Raw genomic sequence first — 24,357 nt, 5'->3', positions numbered from 1 at the left:
ATGTGGTGCAAAAGTGCATTTTGCAAAAGTCTAACAAATATTAATATATTAGGATTCAATACTGATAATGTAAGATTTATGCAATGGCACTAAAGATGAACATACATTGTTGAATGAAGCTTGTTTGAAACACAATTTGGAGTCAGATAAATTTTTTCAAGTGACAGATCTATATAATGTGTTTTTTGGCAAACAACTGAAACGTCATCAATTAGGTTCTCTTAAAATACATTCGAGTCAGCTTCCGTCAGACAGAGCTTAGTTTTTTTTATTTTTGCCATCATCGCCAAAACGACGGGCCTTCCATCAGCCTGACGGAATGCCTCTGGGCTTGTGTTCTTATCTCATATCTGCAGTGGAGCAATTTTGGGGAAATGAGGTGAGGCTTTTCCATCTCATTTCATGGAGACGTTACATGGCTGAATTACTATCACCACAAATGTCCACTTTAAGAGGGATTAAATCAAAGTCAAACATTTCTTACAAGAACGTTAAAAACATCATCACCTTCTTCTGCTAACTAAACCACTAAAGATTTTTTTTTTTTCTCCACCAGTCAAAAGCCATCATCACATTTTCACGCCAGCACCGCAAGCATTTATTAGTGGCTTCCATGTTGGAACGGGTGGACGATTGTTAAGATGAAAACAGACGGGAAGACGGAAAGCTTCCACAATGGCAAAAATACGAGATCCTGTCCTCAGCAATCAAACCGTCTTTGAAATTCGCAACCTTGTTATGTGATGCCGGCGACATGCACTGCAAACACATGGCTGCACGTGGAAACGATAAAACATGCACACTGACTCAGGCATACACATACGCTGCAGAAACACACACACACACACACACACACACACACACACACAGGCTATTTATAGCGCAGGAAGGCTGTTCTTGGAGGGGGGAATTACAAACAGAGACGCAGGCCTGAAGCTGACATCCTGCCCACCAGCTGTGTCAACTTAAAACAGAAACACTGCAAGCAGATGCACAAGTTAGCATGCATCCAGCAAGCTTTCGTGTAATATGAAAATTACTACCATTCATTTCACAAAGATTGTGAATATTATTTTAAAATTGAAGATTTATTGTTTCGGTAAGTGCATTTGGGCGCATTGGTCACATCTTACCGAAGTCAGCTCTCACACAGAGCTCCATGTTGACACAACTGATTAGACGACGTCAGTGCCAGCATCTGGTCACGGTCTAACGTATAGAAAAAAGGACTGACATTTGCTTTCAATGCAACAGAGTGGGAGAAGTTAAATTGTGTAATTATTACCCAACATGAAAGCATAACTGCGGAGAAGTGAAATTGTGGAATTCTTACCCAACATGAAAGTAAAACTCTGTGGTACAACCAATGTTATTCCTTAAATTAACTTTGCGTCTCAAAACAAGAAATTTGACTTTTGATTAATATTTGACATTGAATATTACCATTATAAGTCAGAGCCAATTTTCTTCAAACTCATTAGTGACTGTATTTAAAACTGGTCACTCGTGGTCAGTCTTGAAAAAAAAAAGCTTGAATGATGTCACAAAAGAAAACGTGACATCAAAGAAGCTATAGTAAAATGCTAAGATAGTAACTTGTAATCTTAATGATTAAATAAGATTTTAAAAATTCTGTTGGTTTTGACAATCCTCTCGATCGGTTTCATAATTTAACAACTGTAACAATTGTCATGTCAATTTCTATTCGACATTATCTTACAATTTCCAAAAAACTGGGTCAATTTTAAAAGATCTTTGGCACAAGAGATCATATGCTGAACTTTTTCCCACAAAAACTGCTATTATACAGGACCCAAAAGGCGGTGAAGGTAAAACGACACTAATTTTCTTCCATGGATTGCTTCATGTTCTATTTTGAACAGATCTCGCTGGCAAGTTGCAAAACCATTCGGCCAAGAGTCGCAAGGCCTGTGATGTTGTCTTGTTTTGTCAGAAAGAAAGTGAAAACAGTGCAACGGTTGTCAGCCAATGTTATGGTAATTCCCCTGCTCTGTTTTCCATTAGCACTGTTGATGGCCAAATTCCTGGATTAAGGTGAAATACCTCCAATGTGGACTTCCCTATAAGGCCTTCTTTCCCGCTCACTTGCAACCACAATCAAAGCCAGGACCGAGGCGCTCTCGTAGCATATGAAGTCATCGCCCAATTTGGAGCCCAATGAAAAATACTGTAAATCCTAAATCTGTTTTTTTTTTAAAGAGTTGCTGCCTGAATCTTCTCTGGAATTGAGCTGTCCTATTTGAAAATTTCGATTGTATATTCTATTGTCCAAATTTGAAAGACTCATCTGGCATTATTTCAGCTTAGTGAGCAACTGAGAGATTTATTTTAACGTGTGTTGCTATTTTGACATTACACAAGGGTACGAGTGATGGCAAAGAGAAATAAATATGATCACATGTTGCAATTTGCCTGAACTGTACAAAGTAGTAGATATTTATCTGTTTTTGTTATTTTCAATGAGAAAATCTGTGCTTTCAAGTTCAACACACGTCATGAGAAATATTTAAATGCATATGACCAGCTCAGTGGCCTAGTGGTAGAGTGTCCGCCCTGAGACTGGAAGGTTGTGGGTTCAAACCCCGGCCGGGTCATACCAAAGACTATAAAAATGGGACCCATTGCCTCCCTGCTTGGCACTCAGCATTAAGGGTTGGAATTGGGGGGTTAGATCACCAACTGATTCCCGGGCGCGGCACCGCTGCTGCTCACTGCTCCCCTCTCCCCCAGGGGATGGATTAAAATCACACGGGGATGGGTTAAATGCAGAGGACAAATTTCACCACACCCAGGTGTGTGTGTGACGATCATTGGGACATTAATTAATTAATTAATTAATTAATTAATACCAGTTGGAAATGAAATCAAACCTAATGATGCCATCAAAGCCCAAAACTTTTCATTCTGACCAGTCAGAGCCACACAAACGACTTTAGCTCTAATTGGATGTTCTACTTTCCCCTTTTGTCACTCCTTGGCCTCCATAGTTCCTTTCCTTGTCTCCATCTACTTCCTCTCGCCAAGTAGGCCACAAGTGATCTTTAAATAGCGCTACCGCTCTCCTCCGTCCGCTGGCTGGCTCTTCTGCTAAATTGTGATACAGGGCTCAAGTCCTGTTGCAGAATAGAAATGAGTAACCTGAGTGCTGCGCAGCTTCCGCCCACACACACCGCTTGGCTACCGACAGCTCAACAACTGCAACACACACACACACATACAAAATTGCACACAAACAAGCCTGCACAATGGACAAAGGCAATGGCGGCTCAAATGGATCCAGCAGCTGTGGTTGGTCAACGGAAAGCGAAGTGGACCAGAGAAGCTCGTGTTCCTTTTTGACAAAACGCAGACAGTCAGTTTAACGAGGTCGTCGCATACACGGGACTTGACCATCTATGAACTTCAGCTTGGCCAAGCCACAGTCAACAACAGACTCCATTACGCTAATGGTCCCAACTGCCTTACCTTAAAGCTCCCCGAGCTTTGTGTGCTAAGCCAATTACGATTCCCTGTGGTCCCTATCTGATTAATGAGTTTGCTTTAAGAAAAAAAAAGTCCGATCCTAATCTAGCCACTCATCTCTCAGTAGGGGAAAACAGAGCAGAGACTCTTAACTGCCTCTGAATCACTATCGCTGAGAAGATCCCGATTTATCAGACGGATCAAAAGAATATTAGGACACCTACAAGAACCAAATAGCTGCCTCCATTGGAGTCGGGCGCAATCCTCGCACCTTTCCAGGAAACTCCAAAATCTGCATATTTGTTCAAGCATTAACAAAGTGAGAAAGCAATTTTTTGACAATAATTTGCAACGATAACATCCACACACGTGGATTGACCAATTTAGATCTGTGAAATATTCAACTTCCCCGGTAGTGAAAGGAAGTTCTTGCATAATCCAGTAAAGTATAAAAAAAAGTTTAAAGAGGAGAAGTCATTTGAAAGGGCAGTTGTCTCATAAATGAACAAAAGGACGATTTAGTTGCAGAGTATCAAAGGCTCAGAGAAACACCCCATTTTCTTTCCTGTTAACTAATATTGCAAGAAGCCTGCAGGACTCTGGAATAATAAACAGCAGGACGTGTACAAATGCGCATATTCAAGCTACAGTTAAGTCGATTTATGTATGGATCCCAGCCTCAAATCACATCCTGCCCATTTTTCCAGACGTACTGTATACAAGACTGCAACCGTGGCAAAGAAGACAGTTTACTCATCTGTCCCTCAGATTATTGGCCATGTGGAGAAGATGACAATCACTCATCATTCCATGCAGTTAGACTCCATTATGCATCCATTATGGACTCATTTGGTTGGCGAGAATGCTGCGTTTGTCAAGGCAGAACAATCAAGTCTTTTACAGATTTGCACTCTTAATCTGCTCCCTTTCCTCAGGCATCTCCCGTGGCTGTCTACGTATACACATGCTGTCCTTCCCGATGGAAGCAATTGTAACTGTGTGCCCTCGTACTCCCACGACATACTAAAATGTCGCCATGGTGATGAGAAAATTACAACAGTGTCGCCGTGAGGGGGTAATTCCTCTGTCTCCAACGTCTTTTGTGTAATATTATATGTGTACGTGTGTCAAGGAGCTACTTGGATTTGTTGGTGTCGCCAAGGCCAGCAATTTACTCGCAATTACCTCAATCGGATTCAACACCAGCTTTGGAAGGGGTCATTGCTTCAACGACAAACTGATTGTATGACACCACGACTTTGGAGAAGGGTGAGATACTGACACATTTCTGCATTCAGTTGTGAGGTCTCTTCTTTCCTCAGTTATTCATCAGTTTGTTGACAGTCATAATGGCCCTCCGAAGGAAACTATGACTACGATGCGGCCCGCGACAAAGATGAGTTTGACACCCTTGGTCTATAGCCACGTTTCCACCAAGCAGGTCACCAGAAGTCATCATGCCTGTGGAGCCCAAACACAGAAATTGTGCGGTCAAAGGGGCATAAACAATCACCCTTTGTAGCCTGCCTTTTGCCCAAAGTTAGCTGGAATACATCCCAGATCCCTAGCACACTTAACAAGATAATAGCCTAGCCAATAATTGGGTTGAAGGTCTCCTACAAAACAACAACAGTGATCACAAAGCTAACATTTTATGCGGGAGAAGGATTTTTGGAAGAAGGTTTGTCTTAAACACTAGAGCACAACACCATTTGATTGTGACTAGAGGACATTGTAGAACAGTGGAATGAACACAGAATTTGAATGAAATATGCGGGGGAGGTGCAGCTGGGTTAGTCTCGGGAGACGTGGCAATAACGGGTGTGGTTGACATTCATCAACAGATGTTGAAGGGTCTGGACATTGTTGGCACTGACAGTTGTTGCATGACAAATTGGGGAACGTGTCCTTCTAAGGTAAAGGTTGTATTTTATTAACGTGCTGTAGAACAGTGGAACGTCTTTAACGTTCTTGCAATGCTCGGGGACCAGATCTCTCTGGTTAAGGGCATTGGCTTGGACTTTTTTGGACTGAAGGGGGAACCGAAATACCAAAAGAAAGCACACGATAGGACAGGAATACCAGACACAGACCCCAGAGAGTTTTGTCCTTAGTTTATAGTGGTTGACCAAAGTTAACAACTAACCAATCTGGATTAATATAGCATCTTATCAGCATGATCCCAGTCCCCAATGTGTGTTTAGGTTCTCAGTGTGCCACTCCAAAGTAAGGTACAGTAAATGCACTATATTTGTCAAATGAGGTACATCTAGGACACAGGTGTCAAACTCAAGGCCTGGGGGCCAGATACGTCCCGCCACATCATTTTGTGTGGCCCGCGAAGACAAATTGTGCATCAAATTCGTGTGTCATTAGAATTGCAAATTGTCTTCACTTTTATAATATCTTTTTGTTTTAAATATTTGACTAGTTTTTACTCATTTGATTTGAAAACGAGTTATTTGGCAGTTTGTTTTGTAGCTTTTACTCTATATAATATGAGGTGCTCATACATTGATTTGGGTTGACAGTCATAATGGCCCTCCGAAAGAAGCTATGACTACAATGCGGCCCGCCAAAAAAAGGAGTTTGACACCCCTGATCTAGGACCATGTGACTGAGGAGAAGTTGGTAGGAAACAATCACACTGACGGTGGACTATAAAATACAGCTTCTTTGTCAAGAGAGCTTGCTGGAAACTAATTGTGAGTGTTTTTGTATGTTGGGGAGATAAAACCCACACAAGAATGGTGGGGAACGTGCAAACAATACATAAGGATGATTGTAAAGCGGGTAAACAGCAGGGGGAAAAACATTTTTTATAACTTTGTTTTCCAGCTCGCATATGCAATGGTTTTGTAGCGCTCTCAAAATTTGAACCAAATGTCCCCACAGAGAAGACATATCAAGATAATTACTAGAGGAGCCCCACTGTGGCATGTGTTCCCATTCATCTTAATGACGCCAACAGCAGCTACCAAGGACATGGTTGTCTGCGGCAACCAAAGAACCGGAAGACGGACGTACAGTGGACAGCGACATGGGGAAAAATGGACACATGCATGTGCACCAACACACACATGCACACATACCGTCCAGAGCTGAGCAAACAATCCAGTGGAACAACACTCTCTTGAGCGTACAGACACATGATCCATTAGCAACTCTCACACACACACACCTAAAACAACCCCACTGACCCATACAACGTTGTGTTAGCACAACGTACCAGCAAAGACTTTGCATATTCACGTTTAGCATCATTTAAAAAGTGTAAATTCTCATACTTCCTGAGCTGGTCCTTAAATTTCTTTTGTGGGGATTAGAAGATATGTTTTTAAATTTTAAAATTAAAAATATTGGAGCCATTGATAATTTTGATTTATAGAGTAATGATTATGTTGTGCAATTGGACATTATGCAGAATCATTTTAATTGTACGGCAAAATATACTGGAATAACTGTTCCACAGCAGTGTTCTTTATAAAATTTGTAAAGATAAGAATATTCAGACAAATTGTTCTGGAAGTATTCTGTTGGTTGGAAGCTCTGCAACTGGTCGTTTGTTATTATTCGTTATTAAATGTCATATTTTCATCTTCCAAATCCAAATTGCTCTTTAATTAAGCAAAAAAGCCATATATCCAAGTACTCCATCATTCATTAGAATTTTCAGGATCCCCAAATCCTAGAATATTTCTTAGCTGGAGCCCTACAATCAACTCCCCCGTTATATAGTCGTAATTTTATTTTGGAGTTAAATCCTTGCTTCAGAATAAACAGGCAAAAAATGCTCCTCAAAATCAGAAAGTTTCAGATTTAGCAAAAACATTCCTCAAAGAAAAAACATTGTTTCGAGCCTCGATTTTAAATCAAAGGTCAACCAGCATCCTGAACCAGATGTGTCCTCAAATTGAGAGGCTGCACAGTATATATTGCAAAATGATTAATTTTAATGTGGAACTGTTTAATTAGCGAATCAAAAAAGCTTTCCAACAGGTCCCAATTGCAATGAAGACATTCATGCAACTTTTTTTTATTCCACATGTAAAATTTGATATGCACCCCTTCCGATGTTAAATAATGTAAATGGATTGAAGTGGAACAGTCAATAATTAAGTGGATCCATTGGCGTGGGAGTGCGGCGCTCCATTTCAGTGTAGAAGATAAGTGGGCCAAGGAAGCTTAGGTCACCATGCGGAAGAATTAGTAACGCATTTGCTTACCAATGTCTGCGTCGTGTCACACACACACGCACACGCACACAAAATAATTCTCATGAAACTAATGCAGCACAATACATGCCTCTAGCTTTTTTTAAGGTCATTTTTTCATTGTAATAAATAATTCAATAAATATGTCACTGCACTGTACATTTTAAGAAGACTTTTGCGCATCATAAATGCTGCACAACTTGTCACCCATTTTTCTGCCCATTTAACCGAAAACATTGATATCATATTGTGACCAGCCACATTATTAAATACACTACACGTCAACAAAATCTTATACAAATGCATCTGTCTTTAGAAATGGAATAAATTCTCTAATTTTATTGCCACGCTTGAAAAAAATATGATCCTATTTGATTTCAGAGCATCTAATGTAATAAAATGATTTACAATTTTAATCATGATCATTTCACAACAGGCATCATTTAAAAATATTTTTTATACATTTATTTATATATATCATATTTTATATCACTCTTATCATGCTACTTACTGTTAAGATGTTTGTATTTGTACCTCCAAGCCTGTAGTAGCCTATAGTTTAAAGTAAACATAGCCCAAGTTATGCTTGACTGTAGTTACATGGCAGCTACCATAATTTATGTTTACATTGAGGTTACAGTACTTGAATCGAATAAAATAAAATAACTAATAAACAATTTTAGAGTAACTGTGCACATTCCTCTATTGGTAGCCAAGCATATAATGACACCCAATGCAAAAAAAAAAAGAAATCTGCCTTTACAAAGATAACTGTTGATTTGAATGACGGCTGAGATACCGATTGTATATCAATTTGAGATATCAATTGTGATTGTAATTTATTTGATGTTTGCACGCTCATTTGCCTCGTACCTTGCTTCTGATCTGTCCTGAGGTGGACACTTTCCGGATGAGTTTCTGCGGACCCTCCTGCTCCACCTCGCTGTCAGACGATTCGTCCGCAGCAACGGACACCGAGACAGCGCCCACCTCATGGGGATGGATCCTTACCGCAGACGCGGGCCCTTTATCCGGCTCCTGTGAGGGGTGACAAGAGGAGCCGAGGTTATGACCAAGTGGCTTCGGCTCGGTCCGCCGCTCCCTTCCGGATTCGGAGGAGTCTCAAGCCTGTCATCGCTGTGGACGGTGGTGCAGGCTGGTGCGAGGGAAGACCGACACCAGTCAAGAGGAAAGACAGTTATTGATCATGTAAGGCACACTCCACGCAACACCATGATAACACGAGCCCGGTTGTCATTGTTGTTTTCATTTTTGGCAGCGAAATAATAAAATGATCACTTATAGAGCCACAACTGGTTCGATGGGCTCCGTTAAGTCTTCAAGCTGAAAAATCAGGCGAAAAGCAAACAGAAAAGTATTTTAAAGTGTGACATAATCACGGTTGGTTGTTATTACTTGAGCAATTGTCGCGGCACTGAATGAATAAAAGTTTTTTTTTTTGTAAATACAAAATATCGCTTGCTTGACTAACCAGCTCCTCCCAGGCAGGGCTGCGGGTGTAATGGCAGGCATCCTCCATATCCGCGTCTCTCTCTGTCGGTCCTCTACGGGGAGACAACACGCCAAGCTCGCTCAGGAGGAGGACGACTTCACGCTGCTTGGACGGCGCTCATACGCGCACCGAGTGGATCGAACGACAGCTTTCCTTCCTGCTACCTCCGCCCTCCACCCACCTCTTCCAAGGAACCTCCACAGGCACCACGTGACCTACGTCAAGCGCGCACGTTCGGGGCGAAGTGCGTGTTTTTATGACGTCATATGTCTTGACGTCCTTTCCAAATCTGCGGACTGTAAAGATAAAGTTGTTATCGTGATATCATTGAAATATATTTCCTAACATCTGATTCTGGAAAAATGTAGAGAATTAAAATGATGGGTTACTTCTTTAGCCATTTAAAAAAAAAAACAGTACAAATTTGATACCTTCATTATTTGTCATGTACAGTTAAGACATTTAAAATGCATTTTGCCACCTGCTGTTGTAATATATTTTCCTTAAACTGTGAGTCCACTGTCGACTGAAAATAATGCTCAGAGTAATCAAGGCTCATCTGTTTGCATTGCAAGATGAGCTGTGATTGGTAGTTACCTGATGTGTGGCAAAATGCATTTTAAAGGTACTAATTTTATGTAAAAAATAATGACCTTATTAAATTAATTATATAAGACATATTCACTTTTTATTGCTGAAGATTGTTAAACATTTCAGGGGACTGGTCATACTAGGGTAAAAAAGACAATCACTTGTTTTGGATTAAGATATTTTTGGTTGTTACATTGAGTCTTAAGTTTTTTTTAACAGATATTGTCATTGTTATGGTCTGTCATGTGTATTTGATGTTTATGATTATGTAAGTGAACTGAATAGTTCTGATTGCCACATTTATATTGAAAAAACAGTATGTGCTGTATTGTCAACCTAAATGGCGTTTCAATTAAAAATATGTTTACAGATGGAATTTATATATAAATTATATAATAAGATTAAACATTTACTTTGTTGTAAATGTTACATTTATTTTGGTGTTGAGCAGCATTCATTAAACATACAATGCACAAATTGGTCACAAATCGCAGTTTCGTTGTTTTTTCTTTATTTTGATACCCAATTTACATAGGCCTGTAAATGTATGTGTTTTTGATATTTTAGGGAAAAAATCCGGTTAACATTTCAATCTCACATCGTGACAGTGACGAATACTCGGAACGGTCTAATGTTATCATCTTGTTCCTACACGAAACTCAAAACCCACGGACATTTTAGTCCCACCTCGAAATCATACCGTCTTGCGAAAACAATGAGGTGACATGTAACAAGCCTGTCTAGGGCAAACAGCAGTTGCTCACCTTAGTTTATTTATCTGTGAATGTCAACTTTGTATGACAGTGGCGGCTGCAACATCGGTTAAATACAAATATGCACCCGCAGTTGTTGTGCAGCGGCACAGCTGCGGCTGTTGCTGCCAGGAGGATGAGGACTATATTTGGTGCCGTGTTGGGGAAAGATGGCTGGATGTGGAGAAGCCATGAGATCAAACTCCTTAACACGTCCTCAGGTAAAGTTCTCAGACTAAGACCAAACACATATAAACGTCTTTAGATGTTAATAGCAAACCAACGACAGTTTGGCAGTCATTGTTTAACGTTATTACGTTAGCAATAGCCCAACTGCCTAACTTTATAGATATTTTAATTATCAAAGCATGCCAAAAGTGGAATTAACTCAATAGATGGAAGACGTGTTTGCTTTTTTGCAGTAATTGTGTCTGTGCGTGTGAGTGCGACAATGCTGCCAGTTGTGTTGACATTGTGTCTTTGCAGGTGACGTTGTGACGATAGGGGATATTTCCTACAAACTCAAAACCCCTCGCAATCCTGAACTGGTTCCTGTCAAACACAGTATGTAAACTTGATGAATACGAGGCAATGATAGGAACAAGATTGATAAGTGTTATAACTTTGCCTCAATGTTGGTTGTTAGTTGCAGACGTCCTACCCCAGGCTGTTGCACAGCATCTGCGATGGATCATGCAGAAAGACCTTTTGGGTCAGGACGTTTTTCTCATTGGACCCCCAGGACCCTTGAGGAGGACCATAGCGATGCAATACCTTGTGAGTATGCTTGTACAAATAAATACAGTAGAGTCTTTCAAGTTTAATGCTCAAGGCCTGGAAATCCAGACTCAGTGCTGTACCACGATTAAGTCTGGTGAGTTGACTCATCAAGTGCATCGCCGAGGCAGGGCAACCCTGAGCAAACAGTGAAATAAACCAATCAGCGAGGAGCGGACATGACATTGAAACCTGCCAACCAACGTCTCCTTTTGAGAAAATTGCTTCCTGTGCATATAAAAATTTAATTTTGGCTATTTAAAACTGAAGTAATGCCAAATGATGATAAACTATCCTCTCTGCCACCAACCATTTTGAATGAGGATGGCCACCGAAGACGTAGGATATGTCACAGCAAATAAAAAACTTTCATTGGATGATTTGTTTTGAAACAAGAGAGTGTGGCTTGGCAGGTGAGGAATGAGCATCTATAAAGATAATAAAAGCAGTTTTAGTTGTTTAGGACACTGCACACTGTGTTATGATATTTTGACACATCACTCAAGGCATAATAAAGAGTTCATGATCATGATAGTGGTGCTAGTTTGACACTGGAACAAAATATTTCCCAATTTTGACACTATTGTCAGTGAAGTTAAAATTGTTCTAACGCTTTTATTTTCACTAGATCTAGATGGCTCTTGCATTTGTATGAACACTTTGCCTGTTCAAGTTAACACGGTATTTGTTTTCTATCATTTCTTTTTGGGAAATGAACAAATTAGATAGCAGCATTGGAGTGTATATCGTCTTCATTCCTAAAGATTCAACTGTCGTTTCTTGATTAGCGATATTCCCTTTGCATATGCGATTTGAGCCAACGTCCTTCCCTGTTCTTGAAAGGAGTTGACCAAACGAGAAGTGGAGTATGTCGCGCTGTCCAGGGACACCACAGAGACCGACTTGAAACAAAGGAGAGAGATCCGAGCGGGAACCGCCTTCTACGTTGACCAGGTAGGCAGATGCTAGTTTTGTTACCGTCGTGAGTATGGTGACACCCAATGACTCTACTAAATTCACAAACACGGCTAATTAAACCATTTCCCAGGCTCGAAAATGATGATGCGCTTGGTTTTTTACGCTGAGAGCAGACTACTTTCTGTTACCAATGTGACTGGTGAGCAAGGTGACTCCATGCGCCAAAATGCCCAAATGGGCCATAAGACGCTTGACTCGACTTGTTTTGGCAAATAAAGTTTGGCCCGTATTTACACTGAGCGCACGAGCGACAGTCTACCTAAAAGGGCTCTTGAATGATGCAGCGTCACAACAGTGAATTTCTTACTTGCAGTATCTTTCTATTCAAGACACAATAATGAAACTGCAAAATACAATAAATGAATACAAATAATCAGAGGTCATTTTTTGTGCCGTTTTCCAAGATGGCTTGTTCCAAAACCATGTCGCGCGTGAGATTCATGTCAACTTCTATATCACACTGTGCAATGGGAAGTGATGCAAAATGCTGCACAGCCGGAAGTGATGCAAAAGACAAACAGACAGAACTAATTTACTTGAATTACCATGTGAAGAGCCCGCTATATCCCTAGGCCCTCCCAATCTCGTGGAGGAAATTACAAACTGTCCACTATTTACTCACAAATAACGTGAGAAAATACAGCTCACTTTCTGGACCACAAGCACTTAATGACAAGTTTCTCATAGAGTGTGCATAAAATGATAAAGTACATGCAATAGACAGTTCAACAACTTGCCATCACGTGTCTGCCTTTGAGACAAGAATAAGTTGCATACTGTGGTTAGACCGCATGAATCGACTTTTGCTCAACTAAGTGATATGCTTCTCTGACTTCCTTCCTGGTTGGTTAAATCCTGTTGAGCTCTTTGGAGCCGCATAATGTGTTCTGGTGTATTGAACCTTAACATTGGACCCAATAAAAATAGTCAAGTGTTTTGTTTTTTATTTTTGAATATCTTTTTCTCCTGCTTGTGATGTATTGCTGTCACCTCCACAACATATTATTTGTCCCTCATTTTAAGATAACAATAATCAGCAATTACTCATCTGAAGTGAAAACTCCCTTTTTAGCATCATCAAGACCCACTGTAACCAAAGTGGCTTCCTCTTTAAGATCACTGCGGAAAGTCTAAAGTGAAGTAAAATTGTTCTGTATCGGATGCTTTTCACAATCTGATCCCTTCCTAACTGCATGGTTTCACATTCACTGAATTGATTTGTCTATCGTGTTTTTTGTGTATTTCACAACATAGTTTTATTGATTCAACCACATAATGGTGTGATTTACTGCGGCCAAAACTTCCCTCAAAGAAAACCAAATCAAATTGACTTGTACTAATGCACTGTGTGTATTATTAACACACACACGCAAAGTTTGTAAAGTTGTCATATTGAATGCTTAAAAGAGTTTAAATTGACGCGTTAGTAATACAGACACTCATTTATCAAAAAGGGCAAAATCACAATCAAGTTTACTGAACCTTTATTTTCAAACTAGTGTGTCACGTTTGTTAGCTGTACATTTTCTGAATAAAATGTACAAGTCTGCTTTCTGAGAGGACAAAAAAATGAGACTATGTAACATTTGAATGAGATTTTGTTTTTTAATCCTGGCTTTACCACAACACTCATCTCTTAGCTGTTGTGTTTTGTCACAGCAGTGCTAGTCTCATTCAATTTTGGACTTTTTTTTGGTCATATGGGGCAGAATCGTCAAAAGAAGAAGCGCATGCAGAGTTTGAGGCAGTCTTTGTTTTGGAGCGAATTGCATTTCAGGCGGTGAACCAAATTAGTGGGGCTCCGTTTCCACCCTCCTTTTCCCACTGATGTGTATATCACGTGTTGGTTTATAATTAAAACAGAAGAATGGCGTGTTAATCTCGCGAATATCTTCACCTTCCTCCCACGTTTGCCTCCTGATGAAACCGCCTGTCTATGCTTGTTGCCAGGGAAACAGCCCATGATAATTATTTTTGGTCTCTGAAGCTACAAAGAAGTTTCACACCCATCATGAGTATGTTGATCAGAATTAAATCAAATGCGTGTGAGGAATTGTTGAGATGTTTTACCAGAGGGTGTGTTAAGTGCACATTCCAGGACATGTTCTAAGATGTCGGCGGAATTTAGAAAGGAATTGTAGCATGTGAACTCATGTCAACTAGAAGATCTAGTCCTCAGAGATCCGTGCTCATTTGGAAGTCCTACATTCACCCGGAATGGGTCAATCCCTGTGCTGCCGCTCGTACATTCTTTTCTAGCAGCACCCCCAGCTCGCTAGTTGGTAGTTATTAGCCGCAAGGATAGAATCGTTTTTCTTTTTTGGACTCACTACTCACCACTTAGCAGCCACTTATGTTGGGCATTCACCCTGCACTCAATTACAGTAATAAAAAGCTTGCCATCGCCACTACCGGTTCCATTGGAAAGGAAGGCATCTTGAAGTTAATGGCTGGCCGGGTGTTTATATGGATTTATTGGATACGCTTGACTGTTGTTAGTGTAAGCCACGCAACCTCCAATAAGCCTCTGCGCTCCACGCTGACCCAGTGTTAAGTGACTCTGAACGAATGCCACACTCAACACGAACAAAAGTGTCATAAAAATAAAATGTCATCCTGGTTTAAGTGACATTACAATAACAATTTTCTCACAGATAATAAAACGGATTTATATATATTTTAATATTGTTCTGTTCCAATGGCTGAGGCTACTAAAAGGTCCATGTACGAGGCGTTTGAGAAGTTCCAGGACTGATGTCTCAAAGACAAACGGAATGGAAATAGAATGGAAACATAATTTATTCGAAATAAACATTTGGATTTTAGTTTTTCTGGGGATATGTTTCACTAGCATCAGGCGGAATAATTGCATTTCCTCAACCTTACCTTACAAATTAAAAGAAGTATCTTTCTGCTGATAAAAGTATGGAATAGTATTTTTTACTTGTGAAAGGAATTAAAACTCTCTGGACTTTCCAAGAAAATCATCATACCCTTAGATAAGGTTTTTGTACTGCAGATAAGAAACAGGTTTATTCCGATAAAAGCAAAATTAAATAGAAGAGAAGAGTTTCGGTGATGCATTGTATTAAGAGAGCTCGGAATGGGCAAGTGCCGATACCAGGTATCGGTATCGACACTGATACCAGCCTTATCGTATCAGGTCTTGTGACATATCAGCCGCCCTTTTGTAAATGTTTTACGATCAGGAACTAGAAATGAAAAAAATGAAATATAAAATTGCCTTTACGAAAATCATTAGATTGCAATATATAGTGTTTCTTTATCGTTTTTGGTATCTGTCCTCGTGTTTGGTATCGGTGCTTCGTATTTGTATCGGGTGTATCAGTCAGTCCTCAAGAATTGAGTTCTCGCTCTAAAAAAAAAAAGTGGTATCAAACATCCCTAAAGGAGCAATTGATGACCATCTGCTAGTGTCTCTGTAGTCCCAAAAACCTCTCAATGCAGCATCCCTCAAAGGATATACTACTTTGGCTACCCCAAATCACTTGAAGATTTTCCAGGACAGTATCTTGAATTGGTCTTAGCAGTCATTCCTGTATTGGACCGATAAAGGTTCCCACCAATTTTATACTAGTTTCAAAGCCAGTCTCGTGTCATGTGTCATTTTAGATTACCAAATAATGGTCTCATTACAGTGCTGAAAATGGACTCGTAGTTAAATTTAGAACATCCTGGCCTCGCTATAGTCGCTTTTATGGCTCAGCTTCCCGCACAATGCTCCGTATGTGCATTACACGCACACCTAATTATATGCGCGCTGGCTCTGCGGTGATCCCAGACTGCTTAAATTTCCTGCCTGCTGACGTCAAGAGGCGCTTTTGGTTTTTTTTTTTCCAGCTGAAAATGTGCCCACACACACGCAATGTAAACAAAGAGTTGCCCTACAGCCTACATTTGGTGGCAAAAAAATATATCACTTCTAGAAATAACAACTTGGGTTTGAGAGCACAGTAAAACATTCGGGTTTGATGTTTGTCTACATTCCTGGTGACCAAAAGGGAATGACATCATCTTCATTCATTTCGTCTTAGTGCGCCGTCAGGGCAGCCACTCAAGGGCGAGTTCTGCTTCTGGAAGGTTTGGAGAAAGCTGAAAGGAATGTTCTGCCTGTCCTCAACAACCTGCTGGAGAACAGAGAGATGCAGCTGGAGGACGGACGCTTCCTCATGGCAGCTGAGCGCTATGACAAGCTGCTGCAGGTCAGAACACCAGCACACTTAAAACATTGTATATTATGTATCTTATGTTGTCATACATTATGATACAGAAAATTAAAATAAATTCACAAAATCTTAATTAACTTTTATTTATATTAGGAATGTTTGATACCAATACAATGACATACAATTTTTTTAAATGACCTTTAATTTAATATCTACATGTTTTTCTTTCTTAAAATTAGGTGGAATTAATCGCAATTTTCTATTTTTCTAATTTCTCACTTCTATTTCCTGGTTGTGTAGCCGCAACACTCTTGCGCAGTCTTCTTGAGTAACTAATTGTCATCCTTTGACTTTTTAACCACATTTAGGTTCTATTGTTTCCCCAACCTGTAGGACCACACAAAAGAAGAGCTTGACAACTGGAAGATTGTCCGCGTTAGCGAGGACTTTCGAGTCATCGCCCTCGGTCTACCTGTACCCAAATACAAAGGGAACCCGCTGGATCCTCCCCTCCGCTCTCGCTTCCAGGCCAGAGACATCTACTATCTCCCTTTTAAGGTACGTTCATGCACTCTTATTTTTAAATTAAGACCAAAGGTAAATGGAACCCATAACAAAACTTTCTTTGTCTTCAGGACCAGTTGGAGCTGTTGTACACGGCAGGACCAAACATAGCGGCAGAGAGGTGAACGCTCTTAAAATCACTTTAAAATGTCGTTTGATCTAAAACCACATTCCACTGGAATTCAACATAATTGTTAACAAAGTCGAGGATTACGGAGGATTTTTATTTTGGGGAGGGATTGGTCTCTCTCTAGTCGTTTCATTTCCAGTGTTATTTATTTATTATGAATTAAGGCTGCCCAAGGATGGCAATGGAATCAGTAGGTTGCCGCCAAGTGGTACACTCGATTTTGTCTTTAAGGAATCAAGACATGTAGTTAATCAACAATGAATGGACAAAATTCATCACCTCCACCTAAGGCTCGAAATAAGCGGATTTGCTTCACATTATGCGACGCATAGAAGCTCAACCGCCAAGACGTCCCATGAAGCTCCTACATATGACACACACACATACACACACGCTATTGAACTGTACTCACGACTCTCTCACTTTGTGTATGTGTCAGGGTGTCCCAGCTTCTATCACTTGCCACCACACTGTGCTCCCAGGAATCATCTAACCTTGGCCTTCCTGACTTTCCCGTGGACAACCTCCTTTATGGCCTTCATTTATTGGTAAAGGCCTATTTATTAAACCTCTGCTGTCCACCTCTCTGAGAAAAGTGTTTGTCTTCTGTTGGTATAGAACGTTTTCCCCATGATGTCATCGCAGCAGCTGGTCCAGAGACTTTATCCTTACCATAGCATGTTGGGCAAGGAGGGGTACAGCGCTGTGGAGACTGTGCTCAGTGTAAGATATGCGTCTCTTTCGATCTTTTTGTCAATGCCCTCTATGTAATGTTTTCGGCTTGTTTGTCAGACTGACGCCTGCACGAGTCATGCGGATTTTCTGGCTTTTGCACAGAAATTTGAGCTTCTGGATGGCCGCAGCAAGACATCGAGCAGCACGGTTATCAGTGCGTCCAGAACAGCAGGCATGGAGCACTATGCAGACGTCACCTTGCGCGTTGCAGATAAAGATGTTACGATTCAGGTTGATATATATATTTTTTTTTACAGTCCTCTTTTTAATGTCATTTTATAGTACAGTTTTTGTTGGGAAAGGAGAGCCTCCATCGCCACACACTTGTCAGTTGTAGTTAAATTTGAAATGTAAATGTTCTGCAGACGCGCACAAAAATCTGCCATTACAAATGCTCATTTGAATTTTTCCCAATTATTTTCCTATTGTCTTTGTAACGTAGAACTGAATTGCGTAATGATGACATTAATCATGACTTATTTTTTACCTTAATGATGAATTATATTAAAGTGGATATCGTTTGTATTCATATTATGCCACTGTTGTAAAACAATATGAAAGCGATATTCTGTATTTGTTGTGTCCAAATTCATCAAATAAATAATCAGGTCCCTGCTGGCACCAAGGAGCCACGACCACCCAACAGTAGCCCCGCCTTCATCAGCACCCCCAGCCACTCTCAGCTCATTGCTGACATGGTGCAGTCGCACATGGTGAAGGACATGTGTCTCATAGGAACCAAGGTACTCCACGCACACAAACAAAAATGGGGTTTATTCCCAACAGAAGCCTCAATGTGCTCTTGTGTGTGTTTCAGGGTTGTGGCAAGTCAGTGATTGCTAAAGAGTTTGCCGAGATGCTGGGTTATAGCATCGAGCCTGTAATGCTCTATCAGGTAAAAAAATACAACAGTGGGGAAAAAGGGTTGGGCCATGTATGCGAGATGAACTGCCCAAAATCCTTTAAAGGCATTCACAGTCCTGATGAGGAATCTAGGGCGCACTAAAAGCACGACAATACGCAATTTTACATATCGAAACTTGGAGGCACTACATAGTGGGACGGAAGCACTTGTAGAATTAGTTTTTGTGCATGTAACAGGACATGACGGCCAGAGACCTCCTCCAGCAGAGGTTCACGCTCCCCAACGGTGACACGGCGTGGCGTCCGTCTCCGCTGGTCACTGCTGCCATGGAGGGCAAGCTGTTGCTACTGGATGGTATACACAGGGTCAACCTTGGCACACTGGCTGTCCTGTCGAGGTAAGACCAACATTTATCACTCACTTCTGTATTGCAGAGAGAGCAAACCTTCATCAATGACGTGTGCTGCAGGTTACTTCATGACCGGGAGTTGGATCTATACGATGGCACCAGGCTGCTGAGGTGGGACAGATACCAAGCACTAAAAGAAGAACAAAACTTTACAGATGAGCAGCTTAAAGAGAGGTAAACGCATCCACAGATGGGTCACTAAGAACAACAGTATTTGCGTGTATGCATGTATGGAAGTAATAAAAAGTGCACACATTAGCAAGAGGCTCTTTTGCAAATTTCTGGATGCAGCGCAGGTGGAAGCCCAGTAATAACTGTTCGCTTCAAATTCATCTCTAGCGTGATGATGCTCAGTGCCCGCTTATAACGCTCCTCCCCCACCAGTGTAAATATAGTCCAGTGCTATGTGGGTGTCTCTCTGGGATTACAGTCACGGTCCTCTCTGTCTTCTTGAATCAGAGGCTTATGCAGCCAACTGTCGAAAGCCATACTCTTCTTCATGACATTGATTGGCTGTGGCACACATGCACGCACGCACATTCTACCTCAACACAGCAGCCAAAGTGTCATTGGTATTTGTCCTTCCAGGTCAATCTTTGCCATCCACCCGTCGTTCCGGGTGCTTGCCTTGGCCGAGCCTCCTTTTGTGGGCGCCGGTGCAAGCAGCAGTAGCAGCAAAGGTCAGCAGTGGTTGGGGCCCGAGTTGCTCACCATGTTCATGTACCACACCGTCAGCCCGCTGGCCCGAGCCGAGGAGGTCGACCTCCTGCAGGGACTGGTGAGATACACTTAGCAGTTGTCCTCCGCAAGAATTATTTGGATTCGGAAGTACGTGGGATTATTACACTTATTTTAGAAACGACTATCGATTTTTTTTCGGCTGATTAAAGCTCCCATTCCCTTGACCTTTTGTTTTCATTTCACTTGGCAGTCTCCTAATGTTCCTAAGGAGGCTGCCGAACAGCTCCTACACCTCACGCACACTCTGCGACAAACAAATGACCCCACGGTAAGTGTGTTTGTGTGAGTGTGTGTGCTCGCGTGTGCCAATGTGATCTGCGTCACTTATTTGCATATGTCACCAGGCACAGTCTCTGGCCTCCTCCCTCTCCACCAGACAGCTGCTGCGGATTTGTCGCCGAATCTCTCGCTACCCCGAGGAGAGCATCGCCCACGCTGTCAACAAGGCTTGCCTCTCGAGGTGTGCTCAGGTTTCACGCACCATCCCGTTTGTGCACTTTAACTCCTTTAAAATGCAGATGACCAATTTAGTTCTGTGTTTTCAGGTTTCTTCCCAGTTTGGCTCGCGGCTCTCTCCAGAAAAGCCTTGCCAACTGCGCCATACAAGAGACTCCAGAATCTGAACACACACGGGACTTTACTTGTGCGTTGCAGTTTTTACATGCAAAACGTTATACTAGGCTGTTGAAATGTCATTGAGTTGATTGCTCTGTTTTTTATTTCCTTCAGGTATGGTCAAAGATGGTACGCTCACTATCGGCAAGGTTTCTGCTCCTGTATACAAACCCAATGAGAAGATGAAGGTTCCAGATGTGCTCTTCTATGATAATCCCCAGGTAGTTGCACAGTCACCACTCCAGCATTGATAGATAATCCTGGCTATTAATTCATTGATTGCAATTTTTGGCTAATTGAAGGACTGAAATCATTGGTGTGAAAGTTCCACGAAGGAACAAGCTGTATTGATATGTCCTTAGGCCTAGCTTCCCCTCTTAGTAATACTTGTTCTCTCTCTCTGTACTCGTTCCACATAATTTGGTGCCATGTTGAGAATTGAATTGAGAGTGGTTGTTGGCATCATGTGTGAGAGCCAGGAGTGGATGTCCTACTTTTCATCAGTGACCTACTTTCATCCTGTTTTCAGAAGAGAACAAAAAGATCGCAAAGCACCATATTCATTTTTTTTGTAGCAAGAATTTATAATGTCCTAGTTTTTATTTTATTTTATTTAACAGTCTGTTCTGTGTCTGCAGCACATCATGGTGATGGAGGATATGTTAAAAGACTTTCTATTAGGAGAGCATCTCCTCTTGGTCGGCAACCAGGTAAGCTTTGTTACTGATGAAGACAATTGTTGCTAATCAAATAACATGTTCAATATTAACTTCACATTGAGAAGCCACTTCTGAAGATTCTTTGTGACAATGATTGTCAGTTATGTGAGAGGCAGTTTGGCATGGACAGAAGACTTGCAAAACTCCTCTGACCCTTAAGGAAACCTTGAACGGCGAGCACTTCCTCTGGGAGACTTTGTTCTGTCAGTTTAGCTTTCGTGGGCCGGGTTAAAGGAAAGAAGAGGACATGGCAGCCAAAATACGGCGGCTTGTGTTAGCGCAATAATAACATGCGGCAGCGAGTGGGTGAATGTGTCCCAAGCTTAGACATTAGCGGCTGTCAGAGTGCCGCGCAAGACTTCTGACAGGCAGGTCACTGTGGGAAGACAGTGGGACTCCCAGAGAGGAGAGGAGCCCCCGTCACAATCTGTTACCATCAAATCAGAGGGATGCCTGCATTTTTTTTTTGCATTGCATGGAATAGAATAGACTAAAATGTCCTTGTTACTAAAAAAAAAATACATATTTTTGTTGTCCCTTTTCTTTCTTAGGGTGTAGGTAAAAACAAAATAGTGGACCGGTTCCTGCACCTTCTGAACCGACCCAGAGAATACCTACAATTGCACAGGTCAGTAGGAACAAGGTCAACTGGCATCACAACTATCCATATGCAACTGGGATGCCACCTGACTGAAAGAAAACGTTCCCCACTTTTACCACCAAAATGCCACAGCGGAAACAAGATGTTTTAATGACGCAAGCGAAAAGTCCCCCGCTGCAGTAGCCAGCCATTGGCTCGGGGCAATAAAGCTGCCTGGCCATCAAGGACTGCCTCTCTGGTGGCTGCAGAAATGCCATGTGTTCCGTCAGCAGGAAAGTCAACATTTTTCCTGGGAGAATAAGTTACCATGATGAGCAATAGATTAACTTCTCTTTAAGGACCACGACTCGTAATTGGCTGACGCGAGGATTTCGAAACGTGAACAATTTCACAAGAATCTGATTAGTCCAGTACCCCAGTTCCATTTGATTCGGCATAATCAGTTCATGCAGTCGAGCACGTGTTGCAATACAGGAATTGATGAAACGTCTCATTTGAATTTAAATGAACATCAATGGGATTGATGGATTTGCTGATTTCTCATTTGTTGTTAGTTTCTCTATGCAGCAGAGGTCAACATTTTGTGAAAGTCAAAACGGACAACTTAGTGGATGGACATGATGACCCGGTTAGTCAAACTCACTGTAGAAGCTAATATTAGATCAAAGCAGCAGGGGTAAGAGGATGTGTGTGTTTGTGTGTGTGTGTGTTTGCCTTTGGACATTGGGAATACAAAAATCTGTGCGTGAGTATGGGTGTATAGTGTGTACTGTATATTTATTGTGCGCGTGTGTGTGCGAGCGTGTGTGCGTGCGTGCTTTTGGGAGACTGAATCTCTTCAGAGATGTGGCTCAGAAAATGTAAGAACCATCCAAGAAGGAAAGTAGGACAGCCTCCGGGTCAGCTAGAAGAGAAAGAGGCGGGCAAACTTCATTTTGGAATGTCCATTGGGAATTAAGGTGGTCGGGTTGTAATTTGATGTAATATTTTTAGCTTCCTGACCTGATGGAATCAAATGCAGTAGTGGCCAACTTAATGAGCTAGAGGGAAAAAAAAGTTGAGAATGAACGGAATGTAATACTCATTTTTAGACAAAACAAAACTATTAAGAATATAAATTGAGGTACTGTATTTTTTATTCAGGAGCATAATATGCACTGGTCAAAAATTGCGTCATAGGGGGAAATTTCATTGACAAAAAAATCGAGACAGTAAGAACAGTAAACTCAGACTCTCACTCAAAATCCCCGTTACCTAATCATGTCACGACAGCCAACAAGTTCTGTTTGGATTCAAAACGTCCACTTCTTCAAATAAGTATTCTGGATGTGTTATATTATATTGTGTGATACATATGCTTACTGCAGGGATACGACGGTGCAGACACTGACACTGCAGCCTTCAGTCCGAGATGGTATCATCACATATGAGGACTCGCCGCTGGTCTGTTCCCGAGGACTTATTTTTCCAGTCTGATATGTCTTATGTACCGTTGAATTTCTGGAATGCTTAAGTGGCTCTAACATGGGCGCGCAGGTCAAGGCCGTGAAGATGGGGCACGTTTTGGTGATCGACGAGGCCGACAAAGCTCCCACGAACGTGACCTGCATCCTCAAAACCCTGGTGGAGAGCGGAGAGATGATTCTGGCTGACGGACGCAGAATTATCTCGGGTATACATTCGACACGTCACAAGCTGGGGTGCACTCTTGACCCAGTGACATGAATGTTTGTGTTGTTTGCTACCGGTTCACTGAGTGATCGATCTCCTTAGATCCACTTGAAGCCAAGGGCAGAGCAAACACCATCGCCATGCACCCAGACTTCAGAATGATGGTGCTGGCTAACCGACCGGGCTTTCCATTCCTGGGCAACGACTTTTTTGGAGCTCTTGGTAGACACGAGTGCATTGCCATTCCACGCTGATCTATTTCTTTGGGGATTCCACAGTACAATATACATTCAAATTTTTTATAGGCGACATTTTCAGCTGCCATGCCGTCGACAACCCCAAACCCAGGGCTGAGCTGGCTATGTTGAAGCAGTACGGCCCCGATGTTCCAGATACGACTCTGGAGAAGCTAGTCGCTGCCTTCGGAGAGCTCCGATCCATGGCTGACCAGGGCACAATTGCCTACCCCTACTCTACACGCGAGGTGGTCAACATTGTCAAGCATCTCCAGGTAGGAAGATCCCCCAAAAACATTTTCCCCTTCCATCATTTGTAAAGATTTATGTGACCTTATTGCTTTGTTTGTGAGCTGCTACAACCATGCATGGTAATGAATAGTCATCTCTGACATAATTGTTTTGTAGAATTAAAGACGGTTCTTTTATTTGCAAAATATTTTACCCTGAGGAAAAAGTTTGCAAAGCATTGCCTGGAAAAACTAGCTTAAACCAGCATGCATATATTGTATGGTGTTTTTCTGTATGGGTTTTTCTTTTTATGAATGCTTCAGTCCCCTCAGTATTGATTAGCTG

General features: G+C 41.5%; 2 protein-coding genes across 7 annotated transcripts in view; one reads left to right on the top strand and one right to left on the bottom strand.

Moving 5' to 3' along the window:
* Positions 1-9,358, bottom strand: part of dgkh (diacylglycerol kinase, eta) — a 39,020-nt gene extending 29,662 nt beyond the window's left edge. For all 6 annotated transcript variants that reach the window (XM_037239280.1, XM_037239275.1, XM_037239278.1 and 3 more), the window contains exons 1-2: positions 9,190-9,358; positions 8,571-8,735 (exon numbers count right to left, since the gene is read on the bottom strand). In XM_037239280.1, coding sequence (XP_037095175.1) covers positions 8,571-8,735; positions 9,190-9,237 — 213 coding nt within the window. In that variant the 5' untranslated portion in view covers positions 9,238-9,358. The remainder of the gene's footprint in view (positions 1-8,570; positions 8,736-9,189) is intronic.
* A 1,277-nt stretch (positions 9,359-10,635) lies between these two features.
* The window catches only part of vwa8 (von Willebrand factor A domain containing 8), a 33,562-nt gene continuing 19,840 nt past the window's right edge, over positions 10,636-24,357 (top strand). Inside the window, exons 1-25 of the mRNA XM_037239486.1 lie at positions 10,636-10,774; positions 11,040-11,117; positions 11,200-11,330; positions 12,174-12,284; positions 16,364-16,531; positions 16,889-17,053; positions 17,131-17,180; positions 17,629-17,737; positions 17,808-17,912; positions 18,027-18,155; positions 18,533-18,667; positions 18,742-18,819; positions 19,026-19,186; positions 19,259-19,372; positions 19,787-19,976; positions 20,130-20,207; positions 20,284-20,399; positions 20,485-20,582; positions 20,669-20,775; positions 21,193-21,264; positions 21,825-21,901; positions 23,242-23,317; positions 23,411-23,546; positions 23,648-23,767; positions 23,851-24,056. Coding sequence (XP_037095381.1) covers positions 10,636-10,774; positions 11,040-11,117; positions 11,200-11,330; positions 12,174-12,284; positions 16,364-16,531; positions 16,889-17,053; positions 17,131-17,180; positions 17,629-17,737; positions 17,808-17,912; positions 18,027-18,155; positions 18,533-18,667; positions 18,742-18,819; positions 19,026-19,186; positions 19,259-19,372; positions 19,787-19,976; positions 20,130-20,207; positions 20,284-20,399; positions 20,485-20,582; positions 20,669-20,775; positions 21,193-21,264; positions 21,825-21,901; positions 23,242-23,317; positions 23,411-23,546; positions 23,648-23,767; positions 23,851-24,056 — 2,949 coding nt within the window. The remainder of the gene's footprint in view (positions 10,775-11,039; positions 11,118-11,199; positions 11,331-12,173; positions 12,285-16,363; positions 16,532-16,888; positions 17,054-17,130; positions 17,181-17,628; positions 17,738-17,807; positions 17,913-18,026; positions 18,156-18,532; positions 18,668-18,741; positions 18,820-19,025; positions 19,187-19,258; positions 19,373-19,786; positions 19,977-20,129; positions 20,208-20,283; positions 20,400-20,484; positions 20,583-20,668; positions 20,776-21,192; positions 21,265-21,824; positions 21,902-23,241; positions 23,318-23,410; positions 23,547-23,647; positions 23,768-23,850; positions 24,057-24,357) is intronic.

The sequence above is a fragment of the Syngnathus acus genome, chromosome 21, assembly GCF_901709675.1.
Source record: "Syngnathus acus chromosome 21, fSynAcu1.2, whole genome shotgun sequence".
In the NCBI taxonomy this organism is placed as follows: domain Eukaryota; kingdom Metazoa; phylum Chordata; class Actinopteri; order Syngnathiformes; family Syngnathidae; genus Syngnathus; species Syngnathus acus.
This window is presented reverse-complemented; position numbering and strand designations above follow the sequence as displayed.